The sequence below is a fragment of the Heteronotia binoei genome, chromosome 6 (assembly GCF_032191835.1).
Source record: "Heteronotia binoei isolate CCM8104 ecotype False Entrance Well chromosome 6, APGP_CSIRO_Hbin_v1, whole genome shotgun sequence".
Classification (NCBI taxonomy): domain Eukaryota; kingdom Metazoa; phylum Chordata; class Lepidosauria; order Squamata; family Gekkonidae; genus Heteronotia; species Heteronotia binoei.
Genome location: NC_083228.1, coordinates 76,257,195 through 76,281,103, shown reverse-complemented (window position 1 = coordinate 76,281,103; position 23,909 = coordinate 76,257,195). Strand labels below are relative to the sequence as shown.

Here is a 23,909-nt window from a genome sequence, read left to right as displayed (position 1 = left end):
CACAATGGTTTGCAAGGCAATGTTTACATTCAGCTCAAACTCCTCTTTCATTCCTTCAGGATGGAGAAAATGCCCAAAATTAAAAAGTTCTTGATTGCTTGAAGAATCTACATGTCTTTTGAGGCAAAAGGGCCTCAGCTGAAGAAGCCTCTGTTGTCACAGACATTTCCAACACTCCATTCACATTGGAATAGTTGTTGTGTTTTTCTTAAAAATGATCAGTCTAAAAACATATATATGATAGAACAAATAGTATGAAAAATGTATCAAGGAAATATCTGAAAAGGACAACATCAGATTGTTTCCTCCTTAGAAGAGAGTCTTTAAGAACCCTGCATTATTGTTCATTAGCTGGCCTTAGAAAATTTAGAAAGAAAAAAATAACCAGAATGAAAGCAATGCCCTTTTATTAAAATATTCTCATAGGTCACTCTGTGGGTATTAGGCCTACTCCTCAATGCATAGAGCAGTGCGCTTTGTCTGGTTGCTGGTTTGTTCCCTTCACAGGAGTGTATCTTCTTTCAATGGTGTTGAATCAAGCCAGATTTCTATAACACAGCCATTCAGGCACAGCCAACTTTAGGGTTTCACTCACAAGCAGAGGCTACAGAAGTGACGCTGGTGATCTTAGTAGAGTCATCTGACCACGGCTGAAGGTTCTGAAGGGCAAAAAGTGATGAGTTGTGAACACAGATGGGGTCTGCTTGGATGGGCTGGTTGATGGTTTTTTGAAAGGCCTCTTGCTGGAGTTGCATGAGGATGCGGTTGGCTTGCTGCCGCTCTGCTTCCCGCTCCTCTGCAGTCTGTCTCCTGGGAGAAATAGGCATATTGTTTTATATGATATTACCATGACAGATAATGAATACTAGAACTCTCAACATCCCTTTTTTTAAAAAATCCTCATTCCAACCCATCACAAATACATCTTATCATTAATCATAAGGTGACTGTTTCGCACGCCAGTCATGAACACATTGAAACCAGACTACCCATAGACAAGGAAGGGACTTATAGGAATATAGCAAGAGCCCTGTTGAGTCAGACCAGTGGACTATCTCATCCAATACCTATTTTACACAGTGGTTGCCAGTTGCCTAGGACAAACAACAAACACAGCATAGAGGTCAAGTCTTTCCCCTGATACTGCCTCCGAGTATTGGTATTCAGGGATTTTCTGCCTCTGCATGTGGAAGTTCCCTTTAGTCACCATGGCTAATAGCCTTCGATGGATCTATCCTCCATTAATCAGACAAATCCTCTCTTAAGACCATCAATGCTCATGGCTATCAACTGGCAGTGAATTCCACGATTTAATTCCTAATTGAGTAAAGAAGTATCTCCTTTTGTCCTTCCTGAAGCAATTGCCCAAAAACTTCATTAGGGCTTCCTGTTTAGGACAGGAGTTTGAATTACTAAAAGGAGTTCTGCCTCCCCAAAAAAACACAGCCATCCTCCAAAGGCCAGAGTATCAGACTAGGATCTGAATGACTCACATTCAAATGGCCACTCTGCCATGGGCGTTTGGCTCTGATGAGACCCTGGCTTGGCTGCAGCAGCAGATGAAAGTGCGAGGGTAAGGGTGGTTGATTGTCCTGGCTGTTGCCCAGATGCTTCAGTGCTGTGAAGACAGAAACTGGAGTCTGCTTCACAATACAAATCTCAGCAATGGAGGAGAAGGAAACAGGCTAGGTGTATCCCCAGTGGTTTGCCATGACCTGACGATGCTATCGCCATAGGATGACTGGCTGGCCTGGCCTGCACTGAGCAACCAGCCCATCCACCATGATGGATCAAAAACAGTAATTTAGAAATAGACATTTCTTGACCCTTCCCATGAAACCCCAGAACCCTAGGAACAGAAATGAGGAGAGGTTACTTCAGAGCAGAGGTAAGGACCATTATGACATTAGTAGCCAGTATATACACCCTCTTTCTGGCTTTTTCCTATTGGCATATGTGACGGAACCGGCCCGATTCTGCCTTCAGACCCGGTCCCGTCAGTGGATCTCTATTGAGTCGCCAACTCCTGGAGGGAGCTATTTCTCCTCCTGCCCCTTGGGCTCGCTGCCACCACCTGCTCAGTCCCGGGGTTCAGATTGAGAGGAACAGGACTCCCAATCCCCCTCTCTAGCTGTGAGGCTAGGCCTCCAGGTCCTCTGCCACCCTGTACTTGGGTTTCACAGAGACCTCAGCACTTCTTTGGGGCACCCCTGGAGGATTGGCACCTTATCCAACTGCATGCCTTCCCCCCTTCACCTGGGGCCCCCTTCTCAACACAGCGTGGTCTAAAGCGGTCTGGGGATCTATGTGGTACAGAGATTGATTGCCAGCATTTAAACAGAAAAAAAACACATTTATTTAAAAGGGGAAAGGATAGGAAAAGAAAAACAAAACAAAAACAGTTGCATCTACAAAATTAGCACAGCACAGCACCCGCACAGCAAACAGCCTGACAAACAAAATGTGTTATAAACGCGTCCTGCTGGCCCTGATCTAAACTTGCCCTGTCTTGTGAATTACTTACTTAGTCTGCCTGCCTGGGCCCCCCCCCCGGCAGGAGCCTCCATTGCTCACCACATGCTCGCTCGAGCCCCAGTTCAAATCTGCCTTCTCTTCCTGCCTAACACATGCAAGGAACAACAGCACTTCCTGCCTCTCTAGGAGATTTTCCCCCTAGCATTGTTGGTTTGGCTCTGGAAGGGAGGGGGGGAGTGAGGGGAAGGCTACAAAGCCGGCTGAGGGATTTACTGACCCCTGCCAAATGAAGCACCACCACTGACTAAAATGGCGTTTCTCCACACTTCCCCCTCCTCAAATTCTGAGCCGGAGGGGTTGCCTCCTACAGAGGTGACCCCGTAGCAGAATCCAATCAAACAAGGAGAAACCCATTAACCAAAATATTACACAAACATTCAGGTATGTCTCCAATAATACACAAAGTCCAGCACCCTAGGTGCCCATGTCCTTTCTGGACAAAACGTTGCATTGCTGCATGCCGAAGGAATGTCCAGTCTTTAAGATGTACTCCTCCATCTCCCAGGACCACCTCTGGAGTTTGGTGCTCTCCCTCCGTTGCTGCTGTTGCTGGGGTGAGTGGCCCATCAAAGGAGCAAATTCCTGGCCCCACATATGAGATTGGAAACTGCCCAGTTCCCACACAGTTGCCTCTTCTTTATCCCTCATTGGTGGAATGTTCCCTCTGTCCTCCCAGAAAACTACCTCTGGTGCTGCAAACAATTGCTGTCCCAGCTTCTTTTTGTCTCCTTCCTTCCTACCTATATGCACCACCATGGACCTCGCAGAGAATGGCTGTGGCATATTCACCTGCACCACTTTAACTGCCTTTCCCGTTTTCTCCATAGCCACCACATAAGTAGCATCGTCCAGGTCATCCACAATCACATGGGGTCCCTCCCATTCCACTTTCCATTCACCAGTATGAAGTGGCAGGACATCCATCACCCTAGCCCCTGTCTCAGCTTCTGCGAACTCCACTTTCTGGTCCCTTGCCACCTCACACAGTGGATCCAGCCTAGGGTCACTTTGAACCTCAGACAGGAACATTTCTGGCTCCCCCAGACTTCCTATCATCTGTTCCTTCAAGCCACCCCTAGTCCCACTGTTTCCAGAACACTCAGCCAAAGTTTGATCTGGGTTCTCCGCCCCCTCAGTTGGTTTTTCAGTGTCAGCCAACTGAGCTCCTTCCTGCCTGGAAGACTCCACAGCATCCTGCTGCCCTTGTGGAAATTGGCACCCCTCTTCCCATTGGGCACACCCTCCTGCAGGGCTTGAGACAGGCTGGTCCTCCCCCTCCCTGGTTGGTGGTGAGGTGGCTTCCCTAAAGTCGCCTTCCTCCCCCCACCTTCCCCTGAGGGTTTGGCTTGGGTTCTCAGTCCCCTCGGTTGGTTTTTCAGCACTACCCAACTGACCCCCTTCCTGCCTGGAAGGTTCCACAGCTTCCCAGGATTCCTGTCTGCCCTGCTTCAAGACGACCTGTTTTGAGAGCGTCTCGGACGATCCCACTTCCTGATCCACAGCTACTTGGTGAACCGGTTCCAACCTAAGGCCGCTCTGGACCCCCTTCTGGAACCGCTCCCGTCCCCCCAAACCTTCAGCTATGTGCTCCTCTGAGCCCACATTAGCCTTGCTGCTCTCAGAACCTCCTGTGAAATCTCCACTCTCCACCTCGGTCTCTTCAGCTTGCACATCCTTTACGCTAGACAGGTTCCCTTCCTCGCTAGGAACATCCACCGCCTCTTGCTGCACTTGGGGAAAGCTACACCCCTCTTCCCCTTGGGAACACCCTACTCCAGGGCTTGAGATAGGCTGGTCCTCCCCCTCCTGGGTGACTGCCCTCTCTTCGTCCTCAGTAACCTGGGTTATTTCCCCCTCCCTGGTTGGTGGTGAGGTGGCTTCCTTAAAGTTGCCTTCCTCCTCCCACTTTCCCCTGGGGGTTTGGCTGCGGGGTACAGCCTTGATAGAGTACCGGCCAACCAACAAATCCCGGCCCAATAACACTGGAACTGTTTGTTCCTTCATTACCCCACATTCAGAATAGGATTTACTTCTTGTGGAGCCAAACCCCTGAACTGCTTCCGGGAGTGGTCTGGCCCCAGTTTCAACCTTTTAAATACAGTGGCTTTATAGGCCGCAAAAGTTATCCCCCCATCTTCCCTAGGCATGCTGTAATAGATGGCTGAAAGCTCTCCAGTCAGGTTGCTACAGAGGTAAGACATATAGTCCTCCTCTGCAATCCCCCACTGTTTGGCTGCCCTCTCAAAGTTGGAGAGGTATATGGAGGGGTCTTCTCCCTCTTGGTACACTGCAAAGTCCTTGGGGGTGACTTGGATCTCTTTGCTTAGTTCAGCTTCCATACGTAGCACCTCAAGCTCATGGCGACGTTGCTCTTCCCGCTCCTGTCTGCGGATCTCAGCTTGTCTCAGCTCCCTCTCTGCTTGTCTTAGCTCTCTCTCTCGTTCCTCCCGTCTGCGGTCTCGGTCCGCCTCGATACGCATTCTCTCCAGTTCCATCCGTAGCCGCAAGGTTGCGTCTGACTGGGTGGGGTGCCCTTCTGCAGGTGCCCCTGCCTGCTGATGATACTCCAACAGGAGGACTTGCATATCTGCTACAGTCAGGTTGTCACACTCCAGCTCTTGTTTTGCGCACTCTTCCTGGAGCTGTGGCTTTGTCATCTTCAGGATTTCCAGTTTCTTAGCACGCTCCATCCTAACTAGCTAAACTTTCCCTACTCCAGTTGACCCGAAAATAAAACAAAACCTCTGTTGCTTCCTCTGGGTGCTTGCACGTATCAAAAAATACAAAAATGCCTGGCCAATCAAGTTCTCTGTTTGTTCTTATCCCACCACTGCCACCAAGTGTGACGGAACCGGCCCGATTCTGCCTTCAGACCCGGTCCCGTCAGTGGATCTCTATTGAGTCGCCAACTCCTGGAGGGAGCTATTTCTCCTCCTGCCCCTTGGGCTCGCTGCCACCACCTGCTCAGTCCCGGGGTTCAGATTGAGAGGAACAGGACTCCCAATCCCCCTCTCCAGCTGTGAGGCTAGGCCTCCAGGTCCTCTGCCACCCTGTACTTGGGTTTCACAGAGACCTCAGCACTTCTTTGGGGCACCCCTGGAGGATTGGCACCTTATCCAACTGCATGCCTTCCCCCCTTCACCTGGGGCCCCCTTCTCAACACAGCGTGGTCTAAAGCGGTCTGGGGATCTATGTGGTACAGAGATTGATTGCCAGCATTTAAACAGAAAAAAAAAACATTTATTTAAAAGGGAAAAGGATAGGAAAAGAAAAACAAAACAAAAACAGTTGCATCTACAAAATTAGCACAGCACAGCACCCGCACAGCAAACAGCCTGACAAACAAAATGTGTTATAAACGCGTCCTGCTGGCCCTGATCTAAACTTGCCCTGTCTTGTGAATTACTTACTTAGTCTGCCTGCCTGGCCCCCCCCCCCCCCCGGCAGGAGCCTCCATTGCTCACCACATGCTCGCTCGAGCCCCAGTTCAAATCTTCCTTTTCTTCCTGCCTAACACATGCAAGGAACAACAGCACTTCCTGCCTCTCTAGGAGATTTTCCCCCTAGCGTTGTTGGTTTGGCTCTGGAAGGGAGGGGGGGAGTGAGGGGAAGGCTACAAAGCCGGCTGAGGGATTTACTGACCCCTGCCAAATGAAGCACCACCACTGACTAAAATGGCGTTTCTCCACAGCATATTTAAGACAATCACAAGAAATCAGACGAAGAATCCATCTAGCCCAGCATTCTGTTTCTAACAGTGGCCAACCAAGTGCCTTCAAGGAAGTAAACAGAATGAGAAGGCAGCTGCCCTCCCCATTTTTTCTCTAGAATCTAATATTCAGAACAATTGCTGACCAATGACGTTCTTTTTAGTTACTATGGACAATAGCACACACCAGACTTCACAATCATGTCTCTTTTTAGAACCACCTACACTATCACCATAACACTGTGTCCTATGGCAGCAAATTCTGTGAGTTGCAAGGGGGGATCCACAACAAATTTGCAGGGCAGCTATCCCATCCCCCAAGTTTTGCTTCTCCCCCTCTCCCCCTACCTGTTTCATACTCTTTCTCCTTCCTGCCACCCCTTTTCTTACTCTCTCTCTCCTCCATGCCTGTCATTTCCTCTTTCTTTTTGCTCCCACCCCACCACTCTCTTTTGTTTTTCTGCCTCCCCACCCTATCACTCTTTCTTTCTGCCCCCATCAGTTTCCCAGCCTCCCATGTGCTTCCTCCCCGCACAGCAGCAGTGGTGGTGGCATCTCCCAGTTACAGGGATGCCAGGTTGGGAAATTCCTGGAGATTCTGGGGTGGACCCTTGGGACAGAAAGGTCTGGGGAGAGAAGCAACCTAAGCAGTGCCATAGACTCCACCCTCCAAAGCAGCCATGTTCTCCAGGGAAATTGATCTCTGACATCTGGAAAGCAGTTGTAATTCTGGGAGATCTCTAGCCTTCACCTGGATGTTGGCAATGGTAGTCCCTGTGGAAGAAATGGCTGCTTTGGAGGGTGGAATCTATGGCATTGTACCTGTCCGATGTCCTCCCCCTCCTCAAACCCCACCGTCTCCAGGCTCCACCCATTCAATCCCCAGGAATTTCCCAACCTGGAGTTGGCAACCCTATCTCCTTTCCATCCAACTGGCTACCTACCTTTATCTTTCCCTCTGTTTTCAGCTTTCCATCTCCACTCCCTCCTCCACAGACTCTACCTAAGAAAATGACAGTCTTTCTCCACAGTGGGGACCAAAGCAGCTTACATTATTTTCTCCTCCTTTTTATCTGCACAACAACTCTGTGAGGTAGGTTAGGCAGAAAGTATGTGACTGGCCCCAAATCACCTAGTCAGCTTCAACAGCAAGATGGGGGATCTGACCCATCTCTGAAACTCTGCCACACCACACTGGCTTTCATAGGCTGGCTGCTGTTGAAGAGTAGCAAGCTGCCAAACCTAGTTGAGTCGTTTTTTTAATTTATTTTATTTTATTTCATTTGCTTTATATCCCGCCCTACCCCACCGAAGCAGGGTATGCAAGTCAGATGGTATCGTCACTCAGGAGCTGCTGCCAGGCTTAAGGTTGCCAGCCTCCAGGTGGGTCCTGGAGATCCCCCAGAATTACAACTGAACTCTAGAGATCAGAGATTCATCAGACCCCAAACCTTGCCCTCCTCAGCTTCCACCACAAAATCTCTCAGAATTTCTGAACATGGAGCTGGCAACCCTTGTCAGATAGTATGAACAGTGGCATAGTTTACAGTCCCTGGTGACTTGGCAAAGATCTTACAGCTGGCTGCATCCTCATAAGATGTCTGCATTCATAGAATCATAAAGCTGGACGGAATCTCCAGGGTCATCTAGTCCAACCCCCTCCACAAAGCAGGAATTTCACAAGTATCTCCCCACACACACATTCCATTCTATGTTTATTCATTTCTCCCATTTAGGTCAGATAAATACCTTGACCCTATGCATAGATTTCCCAAAACTTACTTGCTATAACATACTTAGGATTGCAGCCCTGCAGACCAAACTTTACTGAGATCTAAAACCCACAAAGCTCAATGGAACTTTTAAATATAAATGTGCACAGGAAAACTGCAACCAATGAAACAATTTTCTTAGTATATAAACCTTTTTAGGGAGGTTGATACAGGTGGATAGTCATGCTGGTCTGAATCAGCAGCAGAACAAAGTTTGAATTCAGTTTATACCTAGACTAGAACCTTGTTGGTCTTAAAGCTGCCACCGAACTAGAACTTTTTTCTTTTTTTAGGGAGGGTCAGCTTACCTTTCAAGTCACCTTCCTTTCAAGTAAATTTGGTAAGCTGTGGATGAAGGGGCCTGCAGGAACTTTTATTTACTAAATGAAAGGGGTACGTCAGACCTGTGGAGACAGGATTGCATTTAGATGCCTCTTTTATTTTTCTTTGCTCAAATGTTGTTAGCCAATTGTTGCTTAGCTGTTTTGCTTTTTGTAAACTATTCAAATAAAGTTATTTTCCCCTGTTTATGAAGTTGGTGTTATTGGATATTGGATTTATATCCCGCCCTATACTCTGAATTTCAGAGTCTCAGAGCAGTTACAATCTCCACCCCACCCCACAACAACAGACACCCTGTGAGGTAGGTGGGGCTGAGAGAGCTCTTACAGCAGCTGCCCTTTCAAGGACAACTCCTGTGAGTGCTATGGCTGACCCAAGGTCATTCCAGCAGTTGCAAGTGGAGGAGTGTGGAATCTAACCCGGTTCTCCCAGATAAGAGTACACGCACTTAACCACTACACCAAACTGGCTCTCAACCAGTATTTGGTCTCTACCCCAAGCTAGATAAGCTAGAGCCATGGAGGCATTCCAGGTAAGATTTAAAAGAACTTTCTAGATAATGATGAAAACATCATTACACAATAGAGTCCCTTCTGAACTCAGTCAGGCTAACTACACAAACTTCCGTAGGCAGATAGATGAGATTTTAAGAAAAGTTTATATTTTAAAAAAGTCTAAGGAGACATAGAGGATCCAAACACATATGATGGCCTATCGTACTGACCCAGTACAATATGAGCAGGAAGGGCAAAGGAAAGAGAAGGAGAGGAGAGGAGAGGAGAGGAGAGGAGAGGAGAGGAGAGGAGAGGAGAGGAGAGGAGAGGAGAGGAGAGGAGAGGAGAGGAGAGGAGAGGAGAGGAGAGGAGAGGAGAGGAGAGGAGAGGGAGAGGGGATGGCATCTCAGCAAAATCCATGTTCTGCTCCAGTTTAATTTATGTTGCACACAAACAGTGAGCCAAGCATGCTCCCTCACCCAGTTCCCAAAGTAACACACAACTAGAGTTCTGTTGAAGCAGGAATTATTTACGTAAGGCTTATCGATATGCCTGGAGAAACACTTCACACTCTCTCTATATACCAGTATCTCCTGTGTTTCTGTGCTTCTCAAAGAATCAGGTCCATTATAGCAGTTTATATACATTTTGATAACATCCACCATGGGACAGCTTAATTATAATTGGTTTATCAAAACATGATCCAATCGCTTATCTCTGTTTTCAGTGACCAGTTTCCCCCCCCTGGGTTACTTGAGCCCTTGCAAAGAGCTGAGTTGGTGCTGGTGTTAAAAGTGTATACCTTGGCACAGGTATAGTCTGGGGGATGAATCAGGCCCTCGGAGGGCTCCTATCAGACCCCTGAGCAACTGGCTGTCATCTGCTCCCTTCTCCCTCTCTCTTGCTTCCTTCTGAATCACAGCTTGCTTTGACAGACTTGCTCAATCACACATGAGTTAAAGAGCAAAGCCTCTATTTTCACCATTGGCTGAGGCTCCTACCTTGGAGAGGGAGGGAGAGCTTGCTTTACCAGGCTCTCTCAATCACACAGCAGAGCTACTGAGCCAAGCCTCTCTTTCTTCTATTGGTTGAGGCTCCCCCCTCCTGGGGAAGGAAGGAAAGAGCCAGAGTTTCCTTTGCCCAGTTCCCTGGATCCCATGGGAGAGATACAAAGAAAGCACCTTTAAGGCCAATGAGTGCTAATGTTTTATTTTAAGTTTTTTTAAAAAAAAACCCCTTTAATTGTGTTTGTCTGTGTCCTTTATAAAGTTTATATCTGTTCTACCTAATCTTTTATAAAGTTTATATCTGTTCTACCTAATGCACAGGGCTTTTTTTGTAGAAAAGCCCAGCAGGAACTCATTTGCATATTAGGCCAAACACCCTGACATCACCATTGTTTCACGCATGGTTTGGGGGTAGAAAAAGCCCAGCATGAACTTATTTGCCTATTAGGCCACAGCTCCTGACACCAAGCCAGCCAGAACTGCGTTCCTGTGCATTCCTGCTCAAAAAAAGCCCTGGGTACACATACGGTCTGGCCCAACATGGCTCAGCCCAACAAGATCTCATTTATGTCAGATCCGCCCCTCATAACAAATGAGTTTGACACCCCTGCCTTGGCATATCCAAAAAAAAAAAAAATGCTAGCCAAGGCCAGTTTGTAGATTGCTGGAAGTTCAGTTACTAGGACAATGCTGGATTATTCTGGGATGCCCTGGGCTCTTCCTGAAGTGCCTAGGTCAGCTTGCTTTGACCCAGATGTATGGAATGTGGAAATTTTCTTCAAGAACATTGTCCTTTGTTTAATATTTTCCCTGAGATAAAGACCTTTGTTTTGGAACACAGTCCCCTCTCTCTCTTGCTAATACTTTCTGGCTTAAAGTTAGAAAAATAAGGCTTCAGTATAAAATGCTTCAGGCTTAAACAATTCAGCCCATATTCAAGTATGAGTCTCAGTGTAAAGCATAGCTTCTAATTAATCCCTGAAGTGTTAGTGCAAGTTTAATGTGCAGACAGGTTGATTTGTCCATCATTTAGATTTACAAAAGAAGAGGAAAACTAATGCACCAACAGGTAGAAAAACTTATCTTATTCCATCTATATTGTGCTGAGAAACTTAGAAGGGCATGCTTGTTACTCCTGGTCTCCATTTTATCAACACAACAGCCCTGTGTTACAGGCACAAAAGTGAACAGGCCATAAATAAAAGTTTCATAGTGGAGTGGGAATTTGAAAATGGGTCTCCCTATTCCTAGGCCAACACACATGATGTCTAGGCCTAAAACTCCATGGGATCCACCACTAGTACATTTTCCTTGTTAAAAAAACCAACGGAGCAAAAACTCTTCTATCTTTCTATCAAGCTACTCTGATCAGTGAACTAGATTGCTCCTGTATTGATCAGCTCCTTTCACTTTATAACAAATTGTTTCAAGAATCAGTTTATAATGAAATGATAGAAGGATCCTTTTTATTTTCTTTATTGCTATTGATCTCTTTACAGTGCCTCAGCTCATAAACCATTAGAGTTTTAGTAATCATATAAAACACTTCCTGCCTGCAGCGTTAGTTCAGTTTGGTGGGCTCACTCAGTCTAAGAAAGTTCCCAGTCACTATGATCAAAAAACTGGGACATGACATTGACAGGGCGGTTTCACAGCATGTATTTTTAGCTTTCCATATACAAGAAAACCATCCGTTCTGATCTCAAAACTTGGACAATCTTCAAGGGAACTTGAGCCAGGAAGGCTTTTCTGCATAGAGGATACCCCATCATGAAAGATTTGTTCTCAATAATGCTGAAAAATCTGATGGTTGCATTTACAACCTTACACCCCACACCCTCCAAAAACTCTTTTACTGGGGAAAAAGCAATGCCCACCTAACATAAGAACATAAGAGAAGCCATGTTGGATCAGGTGAGGCCAATGGCCCATCCAGTCCAGCACTCTGTATCACACAGTGGCCAATACACACACTGCTCAGCAATTTCATTGAATGCCCATGAGTTCTTGTATTATGAGAAAGGAAGAAAAGGACTTCTTTCTCTACTTTCTCCATCCCATGCATAATCTTGTAAACCGTTATCATGTCACCCTGCAGTCGACATTTCTCCAAGCTAAAGAGCCCCAAGCGTTTTAACCTTTTTTCATAGGGAAAGTGTTCCAAACCTTTAATCATTCTAGTTGCCCTTTTCTGGACTTTTTCCAATGCTATAATATCCTTTTTGAGGTGCTGTGACCAGAATTGCACACAGTACTCCAAATGAGACCGCACCATCGATTTATACAGGGGCATTATGATACTGGCTGATTTGTTTTCAATTCCCTTCCTAATAATTCCCAGCATGGGAATTAATGTTCTCTATGAATTAATGTTGCTTGAGCTGGGTATGCATCTAAACTCTGCTGTACCTCATCTAGGCAGAAGCCCCAGTCCTTTCAACCCCAGCACTTTTAGTGGGAAGTAACAGTACAATAATTAAGTTGCCGGACACCTATTAAATAATGAAACCAGGGGATTTTCTGGAAACTCATCCTGCATCAACAGAAAGCCAAGGTAAGGCCCACATAGATGGAGCCCCACCTTTCCCATAGTTTCGGAAGTCTTTGCCCTAAGGAGATTGCTTTTATCGGATAAAGACTGAGAATGGCTTCAGAAAGGGGGCATTTTAGCTGTTAACAGATATGGTCACTGTCTGTCACTCACAATGCATTCCTAAACAAACTTGGTAGTGGTGGAAAGTGCCCTTAGGGATTTCAATGCAAGAGCCGTTCAGAGATGGTTTGCCATTGCCTGCCTCGCTTAGGGACCCTGGCCTTTCTTGACGGTCTCCCATCCAATACTAACCAAAGTCAACACATCTTAGCGCCCAAGAACTGACCAGAGAAGGCCTGACCTGCATGGTCCAGGCAAACAAACTTAACATTAACACCCTTCTAAATCCATTAAAGTTCCTGTGTAAAGCGCTGTGGAGACCTACTGATGAATACTGGATGAATTAAAGCAGGCCCTTAACTCTTCCACGACCATCTTTGAGTTTTAAAAGTGCTCAATTGTGGCTGGGGGGGGGGGGGGGAGATACGGAAGCTTATGAGTCGCTTTCCCAGCCATTCTCTTGACGAAGGAAAGGGCGGCATGAATAATGCACAGGTTTTCCTCCACCACAAATTTACTGGTGATGCATATTTAATATTGTTTTGACTTTGTAGAGAAAAGCCACGCAGCTTCCTTTTTTATAATTAGTGATAACAGATTATTAATTTCGGGCTGGGGCATTTTTCTCAGTTAGCGCCGCTTGCCGGGCAAAAAGAGCCATTCGTCAAGTCAGAGAGAAGCGGAAACCGCCAGCCTGGCGGCCCAGCCCTATTTGTTTCAAGACTTCAGCCAAAAGAGAGAGAACAGCTTAGTTACTCACAGCTCTTCGGGGTGGGGAGGAAATGCAACCGCGGGGGGAAGGAGGCTGCTTAACTGCAAATGTGCAAATACAACCCCCCCCCCCCCAACACTGGCATGCAGGGCGGTGGAGAGACATCCCAGCCGCTCCGCGACCCCTAGGAAGGGAGCAAGAACGGCCACGTTGCCCTTAAACACAGAGGGCGCAATCCTACAAAAAGGCAGACTGGCCGTTGGTCGTGCAATCCTAAGTAGTGCTACGGTACCCATCTAAGCCCGTTGGCAAGATCTCGGAAGCTAAGCAGAACCGACCCTGGCAAGTACTTGGATGGCAGAGACCTCTGTGGAATATCAGAGCCAGGGGCAGGCATTATTCTCTGCATATCCTCCAGGCCCTCAGAGGTCGCCATGGCTTCCAGGTACGCCCACAATACAAGAGAGAGAGAGAGATCATCCAGCTTACGTTAGCCATGACTAAGATCCTCCGCTGAAGAAATCTTTCTTCGGTGTCTGAGGAAACGGCCTCTGGACGGCCTCTGCTGCAATAATTGTGTATAAGTTTCTGAGGTGCCCCAAGCACAAGGCTACAGAGTCTCCACCCTATTGAAATGAAACCAGTGGATTTAGACTGGAGAAACTCTGTTTAGGACTGTGCTGCTGGTGCTATTTTGGCTGCAATATATGAACAGCGCTGAGGGTTGCCAGCTGAGGGGGAGGGGGACACACATCCCATCTACACTGTTAAACAGACAAGACGTTTCCTCCAGGCCTGTGAGTGACCATAACAGCCCCTATATTCATTCACCCGAGAGCGTCCTACGGCTGGCTTCGCAGTACAGGTGTCATGATGTCGGACTCACTGCCGTCAATAAACCAACTTTAGCCGGAGCCGCCCAGCCACCCAGTTCAGAGAGCGCCGTTAATCGATCGATGGGTCATCAGCTGCTTGACCCAGGGAAGCACCGCAGCGCTTCCTTCTCACACCCGCCGCACTTGGGAGGGAGGGAGGGAGGGAGTGAGAGAGACCTCGTCCTCCTTCCGGATGAGCACCAACTCATTCCATGCTGGGGGCAGGAAAATTAAGCCAATTGGCCGAAAGCAACACAGGAACAGATTCCTTCCCCCCTCCCACGTGCCATCAGCAACGGGTGTCCTTGATTCCCCTCCCCCCAATTTTAAATACTGCTTTTTTCATATGGACTGTGCTCCGCCTGAGGGGAGACTCGACTCCTCGCTCCCTCCCCTCACAGGCCTTGCTGCCCCTGCCTCTCTCTCAGCTGCTGCAGCAGGAGCGGCTGGGTGCTCCTGGAAAGCGCCCCCCCCCCCTTCCTGGCTTCCAGGACCGGGATGCAAGTTCCAGAAGTCGTCCTGCTCTTTCTCCATCGAGTCATTTGGGGGTTTGAAGGTGAACTCAGTCTCCGGGGCCATCAAAACACAGGCTTCATCGGCAACCTCCCTCTACAAACCTCGACACCAAGAGCAGCGGGATCTTAAACTGGAGGGAGAACTTTTAAGGAACTTACTCTTTCCCAGGTCACTAATATGTAATATTAGTTTCATTCATTCATTCATTCATTTCTAGGACACAAACTTCGACCGCGAGAATCTTCGAAGGCGACTTAGGAAACTTTAAATCGGTTTTTAAAACCCCCACCAAAATCAGTCAAGTAAACGCAAATGCGTCATCCTTTCCCGAATGCCAAAGAAACGCAAGTGATTAATTTTTGTTCTAAATGATGGAAGGAATGTGCAGATTAAAAGTCTCTAGCCATTTCTTTCCCTGGAGGGTACTGCAGGCGTCGTCCAAACACAACCCAACCCCCAGCGGCGGGGAGTCCTTCAGGCCCAGAAAGCCCGGGATTGGGAAGGCCAAGAGAGGCCGCACCCCGCCCCGTCCCTCCTCAGGAGGGTTCGCCCCCTATTGTTCAAGGGGCCTTTCTCCGAGGAAAGTCTTGAAAGTCTGAGACACTCGGGTTAAGAGGCGAGCCTGGGAACAGGGGATTGGGGACCCGGGGCCGAGCGGATTTCCCAGTCGATGTGGCGGGGCGGGGCGGGTCAGGCTGCTGGCGGGACAGACTCTTGCGGCGCCTCCTCCTCCTCCTCAGACCCTTCCGTGGGGGTCTCCAACTGAGAAGTCGGTTGCATGGAAGGATTCCTACAATTAAGGCCTCGATTTGATCTCGACCTGGTCTGTCCGGCCATTAACATTTGCAGTAGTCGTCTACTAGATAATATATCGATAAAAGAACGTCGTGCGTGTGTGGTTCTTAAGGGCTGCATGCTCTTAGGCATGAGAAATCATTTCCCACAGGGGAGTGAGTTGTGAGGGTGGAAACCTCCGGGGCGCACTGAAGCACCGCAAGAGGAGACGGACAGGGGAGCTGAGATCCGTCAAGGGAGTTGAGGCCTCTTTTACCTCTTCGGCGAAAATTGGCTGTTCTGCTGCCCGAGGATCAGGAAACCGCTGCCCACTTTTCTTTGCGCCTCGTTCCTAACTTCAGATCTGCCTCCTGTGTGTGAACACGTGTTTAAGCTTGCTGGCCTCCTCAACGTTTAGGAAAAGAATAGATAGCAGGTGCTAGAGGTGTGCGTATCTAACCCGAAGATACCCTTCCACATCCTGATAAATAAAGGCCATTCGCTGTCACACACTTCAGACAAAATGTCGGACTTTCCCTGAAACTTCGAAAAGAGCGCAATTCAGTTCTAAGGAGCGGTGGTATGACCCACATTAATCCCGTGGCTCCCTCCTTATCCTCACTTCACTTAACTTCGAAGGAGCCCTACTAAAGCCCTCTTGCCCGCGAAAATACCGAGGCGTTAATGCGGGTGCTTTTGTAGCGGCTCCCCGCCCGCCTCTGTCCTTCCTGGAGCCCGTGATTAGACCGGGATGGGACTTCAAGGCGGTTGGGTTGCGTGCTGTGCCCGCCAGAGCCTTCTTAGAATTCGCACCGTAACTGGACGTTTCAGCCTCGAAGAAGAGCTGTTTAAGTCTACTGTGGCAAAACTCTTGTGCGTTGGACGTACAGCCTCAGCCGCCTTGCCTCGCTCCTTCTGCCTCAACAGAAGGCACCAACCGCCTCCAAAAACACCGAGTACAGCAAAGCAAGTTCATGGCTGCCGCCCACCATCAAGCCAGCCAGGAAGAGGTCGGGCCGCTGCTGCTCACATTCAAAATGGGCCCCAGAGCCAGTGGCGCTCGATAAGCCAAAGAGCAGCTACTGGGGACTATCGGCAGCAACGCCAGAACGTGTGCCCCGGATTGGGGGGGGGGGGGGGGACGGGGACTGGGGAAATCGCAGCCACATGGATGAAGGAGTCGTTTGGGTTTAAATGCGCAACGCGGGAAGTGCTGATAAATAGGTGGGGGTGAGGAGACTCTCAGGCACAAACAGAGGCCTGTTTTCGGTGGAAGCAACGGCCAGAAGAGCGGAGAGAAGAGGGTGTGCGAAGCATACGATAGCCGCGGAAAATATAACGGGGAGAAGGGCTACTGAATGGGGGGGGGGGGGGAGAGGGTCGTACTCGTACATTTCAAAACCAACCACGACCTAAGAGCACAACCCCAGGCCCAGGGGCAGTGCAGGAGGCTGAGAGATGCAGCCCCAGGGCCTCGCCCCCAGGCCAGGAAAGGCGTCCAACGACAAGACAAGGTAACAGACCCGCCCCACCCCCCACCCCACCCCCGGTTGCGACTGAGCTCAAGGAGGAACCTCCCGGAGGCCCGGCTGGTCGCTGCAGTGCAACCCCGAGCCAGCGCCCGCTCCCAAGCCCGGGCCCGCCCTCCTCTCCTCTCCTCTCCTCTCCTCTCGTCCCGTCTCCCCTGGGGCGAGGAGGGAGTCCAGGCGCCGCTCCCCCCCCCCCCGCGCGCTGGGGCTGCTCACCTCCACTTGGTGCGGCGGTTCTGGAACCAGGTCTTGACTTGGGCGTCGGTCATCTTGAGGGCCTTGGCCAGAGCGGCGCGCTCGGCAGAGGCCAGGTACTTCTGGCGGTGGAAGCGCTTCTCCAGCTCGCAGATCTGCAGGCGGGTGAAGGAGGTGCGCGGCTTCTTCTTCTTGGGGGGCGTCCGGTTCTGGTAGGGGTGACCTATACGGCGTGTTACAGTGAACGGTGAGAGGGCCACTGGAGGGGAGACAGGGCGGGCGGGGGGGGGGGGCAAAGAAGCAAGCGGCGACATGATCAGGACAGCAGGAGCCATCGACCCACAAGCGCGGCGGCCGCGGCAGAGAAGAGCTCCCACCCACACCCAGGCTGGCCGGCAGGCGGGCAAGGGGATGGCGCCGCCGGGCGACAGCGAAGCCTCCAGCTGCTCCGCCTCCCGCGCCTCGAAGCTCCTGGCCTCCTCCCAGCCTCAAGGCCGACCCCATCGATCGGGTCACTCGCCGCCCTCCAGGTCCTGCCGCGCCCAGCGGAATTGCTGCAGGCCCCATCTGCTCCCTGGGGGCGCCCGAGGCAGCCGGGACACGACAGGCAGGCAGAAGTCGGGGAGCGGCCAGGCCCTGCGCCAGCTGCCGCCCGGAGAAACAGAAGAAGAAGAAGAAGGCCGAGATGCCGCCCCTGCTCGGGACATGGAACCGCTCCCCCCCCCCCCCCCCAAGCCGCCAGAGCTGCTGCTGCTCCTCGGATCAGAGCCGAGCCCGGCTCGGAGTTCTTCTCCCTTCCTCTCCCTGGGCGCAGGCCCGGGAAGTGCTGCTGGCCCAGGACAGGAGAGCAGCGGCCTTAAGCAGCCTCAGCCGGGCTTCTACCCGGGGGTGGGGGGGCTTTGCTAGCTGGCCTGTTTGTTGGGAGCGGCCTGACTGGAGGAACGAGCCTCAGCCTGCAGCTCAGGAGTCTCCAGTTTGGCACCTGAAGGGTGTCGCTTGCTCCTTAGCTAACCCACCAGCCGGGCAAGGAGGCACCCGACGTAGACTTTGCTTCTGCTTCTTTCAAACAAAGCCCTTCATGGTTTGCTCCCCCAGCTACCCCCGACATGCTTCACAGCCACGCAGAAAGTGAACTCGCTCAGGCTGCGATCCTGGAAGGAAGTCGCTCTGAAATCAGCGGGGCTTCCTTCGATGATAAAATGGCTAGGAGACTGGGCAGTAAACTTAGTCCATGCCCAAATTCAGAGGACTTGGAACCGATCACAAGACGTGTATTTCTGAGGGTGCTATCGATAGGAACCCATTCGGATTTGGGTAAGGCAATCTTAGATAATAACCATGTTCAGGACCGGGCTTTATTAGCTATATGCCCCCCCTATTTTACATATTACACATACAACATTATTGATCGATAATACTGAAGCAGTTTTTTGCAAGTGAACAAAATACCCGGTACTCGCCCACATCTTATAATGGCATCGATTGCTTCTAAATCCAGAGAGCCTATGAAAAACCAAGGCAAAGAGGGTCCGGCCAGGCGCAAGTTAAGACGCCTGAATTAACAGGGAAGGGAGAAGGTGGAATATCTGTCCTCGGGGGCGCTGATATATTTAACCATCATTTGATTTCTCTTTGTTATTGTCGATTTCGTTCTAAATCGATTGAATGTGTTGATTTTCAAACCTTTTAAAGTTAGGGGTTATTGGTGAAAATCGTTATTTGCACTTTTGAGGCGTTTTCTTTGTTCAGATGAGGAGTAAATAAATAAAACAGAGTCCTGTCATTTGGGGAGTTTCACATACAAAAACGCCTGACTGCCGATTTCCCAACTGGCTTCATAAAGCCTTGACTTGCAGCTGGAATAGGTTTTAAATCGCGATCTAAAAGTTATCTTAAAAAAAAAAAACACCCTACAGTTATGGACCTTAGCTCCAGTTTCCTATAAACTCAAGTAACTACAGTGGCAGGTTCTCTGCTAAATTCCAAATGAGTCAGCACTAAAAGGATTTAGATAGAACAACAGAGAGGGAGAAAATCGGATCGAATTTGATTTGGCTGTTTTTAATATTCTGGGGCAGTCCTACAGAAATCAGAATGCCTTTCCTTCTGTTGTCTTGAAGGTACGGTCGACAGGAAAAGTGAGGAAAGAATAAGGATAGTATTTGGCAACCTTCTGCTGTTATCGGCCTGCGCTTTGACACACCTGACCTTCAGGCCCAGATTCCTGCCAAGAATTGCTCACTCCTTCCAGGGGCCACAAGGCCAACGCAGGCCTCTGAACTCCAAAGAGGCACAAGAAAGTACCCGGAAATCAGACGAAGATCGGCAGATGGGACTAGTTCGGCTGAAAAGTCAGTCCAACGCTGCAGTTTATTTATCTGCAAAAAAGCGCTGCGCGCAGAGAAACATAGGCCCCTGGAAGAAAGTTATTCTTGCAGCCTCTGCAGGACTGGGAGAAAGAGAAACCGACTGCCCTTAGAACATGACATAGTCCTATGTTATTGTTTCTAGTTATTGTTTTGCTTATCCGTTATCAATGAACGCCTAATAACACTGAAATCCGGGCCTGAAGCGTGTTTCTCCCAGTGTTCCATATTAAATCCAAAGTGGATTTCAGGTCTAAACGTGCAAAATCGAGGGCTCGAGCTTGCCCTTTCTATTGACGAAAAAAATTCTGTGGGGCTGTTTATCTGCCCATCCATCTTGTTAGGCGGCTCTCTAAACAATCATACGTTTGAACTTTGCAAGCCCCTGGGAGATAGGTAAGATGCCAGCTCTGGGAATATCATATCCTTCTCCGGGCCTAAAATAATGGGAGGCTTATTGATGACGCTTGGGTTTCACTTTTTAAATTAAAATTGAAATTGCATTACCCAAGGCTAAAACGTCATAGGGGCGGGAAATCCGGAGGCTGCTCTGAAAGGGATTATTGAGGTTTTTCTTCTAATGGATTTGCCACTAAACCATGCATTCCCATTCACAATTGATCTCCATTTTCTATTTAAGAAGAGAGGTGTTCCGCCATAGTATCCGGTTTGGAGAACTGAGGAAAGAGGGGGGCGGGGCTGGTAGGAGAAGAGCATACAGCGCTATTGATCGGCCTCTCTCCCAACCTCATCTGGACTCTGCTTGTTTATTATTAATTTGTAGATCAGTGATTTAATACCCTCTAACCGGGCAGAAGTCTTGTTGAACTTCAAACTATGTATAGCTTACTCTTGAAGCCGAGAATTTAAACAATACACGCAGAATTAGAATAGATTGTATTTCAGGCTAAATTGGGACATTTACTAGACACCTGTCCGACAGCCAATAAAGTCGCCTGAATTCAATTCAGTGCTCTTGCTGCAGCGATTGTTATTGTGGCAATGTGGCTATTAGTGTCAACTTCCTTCATAAGACGATTTATCCTAACAATCGAATGTGTTTTCGGATCAGCGCTTTTGGCTACTTTCAAATAAATCTTTCCAAGAAATGAGTATGCAACTCTCTTGTTATTAAAATATTTCGGTATCGGAGGCGGGGGGTGAGATCCATCTGCATTGTGACTTATTGAGTCCAGGGAGTGCGATTCACCTTTTTCTTGAACAAGTGATAAAGATTCCAGTTTAAGCAAGATTTGTGAGAGTCTAGTTTCTCTGAATGACCGGAAGAAAGGCTGGGTGAACAGCAGATAATGCCAAGCCCATTTCAGGGAACAATTTTATTAGCTGGAGGGTGTGAAATCCGAACTCTTTTGCTGTAAATTGCAACGAAATTTGACTTTCATGACAGCAGCGTCTACCGAACACAGATTAAGTTTCTATAGCAGCACAGAAAGGAATACCCTAACAGTTTCCCTTCTCTGGGAAGCTTCTGTTTTCCAAATAGCAGGGCAGAGTCGCTCTGGTGGGCCATAAACCTACGATCAGTCCGTCAACGCTGCTTATAAATCAAGCCAATCGATGCCATTAAGCCGCTAGAAATGGTGCCCGAGGGCTGTTCCTGCAGGGCAGCATAGGGGCGCTCGGTCAGGAGAGGCAGAGAGAAGGGGAGAGAGCGAGAGCGAGCGACTGGCGAGGGGTGCAAAGGGAGGGTGGGAGGGAGCGTGGGAGAGCCACTCACCTGTGAACCTGTCCTTGGTGTACCGCCTGTTGCTCTCCATCCAGGGGAAAGTCAGCCCGGTGAGGTTGTTCACCGAGGGAACCGTAGGCATGGCGGTGGAGAGAGGCTGGTGGACGCCGCCGGTGAGGGGTCGGTGCGCTGGCACCCGGATCACGCCCCCCGCCGCGTTGAGGTTATTTCCGTTCATGGCCCCGACCCCCAGGTTCACGTTATAAGAGCCGGCCAGCGAGGCCATGCTGCACGCCCCGCCGTTGCTGTAGCCCCCCGCCGAGGTGGAGACGCCGCTGCCGCCGGCCGAGCCGTAGTGGCCGCTCATCGTGCTGTAGGCGCTGCTCACCACGCATCCTCCCAGGCCGTAGTCCGCCGCCTCCTGCAGCCGAGCGCCGGAGATCATGCAGCTGCCTTGGTCCGAGTGGTTCAGGATCTGGTCGATGCCGAAGCTGATGGGCTCGGCGTGACTCTGGTGGAGGTGGTGCGCCCCTAAGTGATCCATGCTGGGCCGAGAGCCACCCCGAGGAGGGCGACTTCCCCCCCCCTTCCCTTCCCTTGCCTCCTCCCTATTCCAAACGGGAGACTCTTCAAAATACGCGCAGCTTTCCCGGTCTCGCTTCAATTGCTCCCAAAGAGGTGAAAAGGAGGCTGGAAGTGGAGGAAGGGAAGGCTGGGGGAGGGGTGGGGGGGACGTGCGCGCCCGTGGACTCCCTCTCTCGCCTCGCTGCAAGGGCATCAATCATGCTGGCCGAAAGCCTGGCGCTACTAGGCCCTGCTCCTCCATTGGCTGGAGCCTGCAGGAGCGGGATGAATGACAGCCCAGAGAGGAGAGAAAGAGCGAGACGAGAAGGAGTTGCTTTCCCAGCCAAACCCGAGCCGGAGCCCCGGCAAGAACTCCGAGGCCTTGGCAAGCCAAGCCCTTGCGCGCCGCGGAGCCCCAGCGGGTGCTGCTGCTCCGAGACCTCCGGTCCGCTTCCCTCCTCGCTGAAGGACAGTCGTGTGCGTGCGTGTGCGTGTGTGTGTGCGCGCCAGGCCAGCCTCATGCGGCGATAAAGAGGCTTCTCTCCCTCCTCCCAAAACACACAAACGTCGCTGTAGGGAAATGCTGGACCATAATATGCAGACTCAACACCCAGGCTACGCCTGCCCAGCTCCAAAGTGCCTAGGCTTGAATGGGGCCAGGAGGATTTCCGCTTTAGATGTCAGTGAACTCTTTCGGATGTTAGGCAAGAGCTCAGAGCAGAGAAAAGCACCGGGGAGCAGACAGCGGGGGAGGAGGTGTCTGCAAGTTGAGGGGGCTTTGCGAGTTGGGTAACTTTTGGAAAGGGTAGAACGTGTTTAATAGGTGGACGTTTTAGGCTGTTCTCGGGGATCTGGCTGTTTCGATTCAGCCCCGCCCTTAAAATCCCCCCTTCCTAATACAATTGCTCCTTAGCAATGTTACTGATTTCTCCATACAGTTTTCATATCTAAAAAGCCTACCAAATTAAAAGCCTAAGCATTTAATTTCTTATAGTTGCATAAAATACACCAATTGAAGGGGGTACAAGGAGCGTTTTGGAGGGCATGAAGTCTTATCCCATTTCGGTTGAATTCTCTCCTGGAAAATTAAAAATCTAAGGGCCACGAATTAATAACCAGATTCCAAACGTGCTGTCCTTGTAAAAACATGAGGTTCTGCCGATTTAATGGGGCGCTCTCAAGGCGTGTGTGTGGAGAGGGGGCCTGTGATCTCCTCCAGTTACAGGCTGTCTTCTCAAGACACCGTTCAGCTTTTCTCGTTCTCTGCGTTTTGTTCCGTATCCCAACAGCAGGTGCGGAAGATCCACGGAGCCCCGGTCTTCTCCGTCCCAAAGGACTAAGTTTCGGGACCAGCTAAACCGCTGCTTTATGGGAGGGGTGAGATCAGCTCTCTTTCTCTTCTGCCAGCTGCCTGGGCCTGCGAGTTGAGGGAGCCCCGCGGCTCCAAAGCTGCTTCTCCTTGTAGAACACAGTAATGCTCTCTGGGCCCCTCTGAAACGCAAAGGGTCCCATTTGCTCATCTCGCCTGTTCTAGGCTATAAATAGGACGCTATCCTCAGCATTCACAGAACAAACCAAAAACGTGTGAGCGAGAAACTGCCAAGAGTTAGGCTACCTGCAACTTTAATATGCGGGTCCTGGCTACTTGCAACTTTAATATGAGCAGCTCCAGTGCAAAAGAAAAAGAAAGAAAAGAGCCCGGGAGGGGGGAGAGCTATTGATGCTTGATGTTCTCATTCTCTGCAAGAATGTGCTAAGCCTGAACCCAGTGTCCAGGTTTATTCTTAGGCTGTACAGAAAGCTGTAAAATGCAAGCAACTGAACCGGTGAATTCTAGAATTCCTAGTGAATTCCGCCCCCCCCCCAAGCGGTCCCCACGTTATTAGAAGCAATTTTAATAAACGCTTTATGAATTAAAGTAGTGAACCCTGGTGAGGAAGGAATCCGGTGTAGCAGGGTTTAACGCAGCCTCATTCAGCCTCATTATCGATAACTATCCACTAGAATTCAGAATGTCATCTTCGAACTTCCACACTTCAGAACCCCCACCCCAATACCCTTCGGCATTCAATATACAGACTGCAAATCTCAGAACCGACAATTATTGGGTAAATTAACGATACGGTACCCTGGAAATCCACTCCTAGCCAGCCACCTTCATTCCTACTGAGTTCAACCG

General features: G+C 49.7%; 1 protein-coding gene across 1 annotated transcript; it reads right to left on the bottom strand.

Moving 5' to 3' along the window:
* Positions 1-254: 254 nt before the first annotated feature.
* Positions 255-21,747, bottom strand: TLX1 (T cell leukemia homeobox 1). Its single transcript, XM_060240848.1, has 3 exons — positions 21,218-21,747; positions 17,135-17,372; positions 255-810 (listed from the first exon to the last, which is right to left on the bottom strand). Exons 1-3 carry the CDS (start codon positions 21,708-21,710, stop codon positions 588-590), a joined length of 954 nt encoding a protein of 317 aa, XP_060096831.1. The 5' UTR covers positions 21,711-21,747; the 3' UTR covers positions 255-587.
* Between the last annotated feature and the right edge of the window lie 2,162 nt (positions 21,748-23,909).

What these genes read in the sequence shown, in the direction of transcription:
- TLX1 (XM_060240848.1), bottom strand. Translation starts at nt 21,710, where the DNA reads ATGGATCACTTAGGGGCGCACCACCTCCACCAGAGTCACGCCGAGCCC. An exon ending in CACCAAGGACAGGTTCACAG is followed by an intron (nt 17,373 to 21,217) that starts GTGAGTGGCTCT and finishes TCTCCCCTCCAG; the next exon opens with TGGCCCTCTCACCGTTCACT. An exon ending in AACCGCCGCACCAAGTGGAG is followed by an intron (nt 811 to 17,134) that starts GTGAGCAGCCCC and finishes TATTTCTCCCAG; the next exon opens with GAGACAGACTGCAGAGGAGC.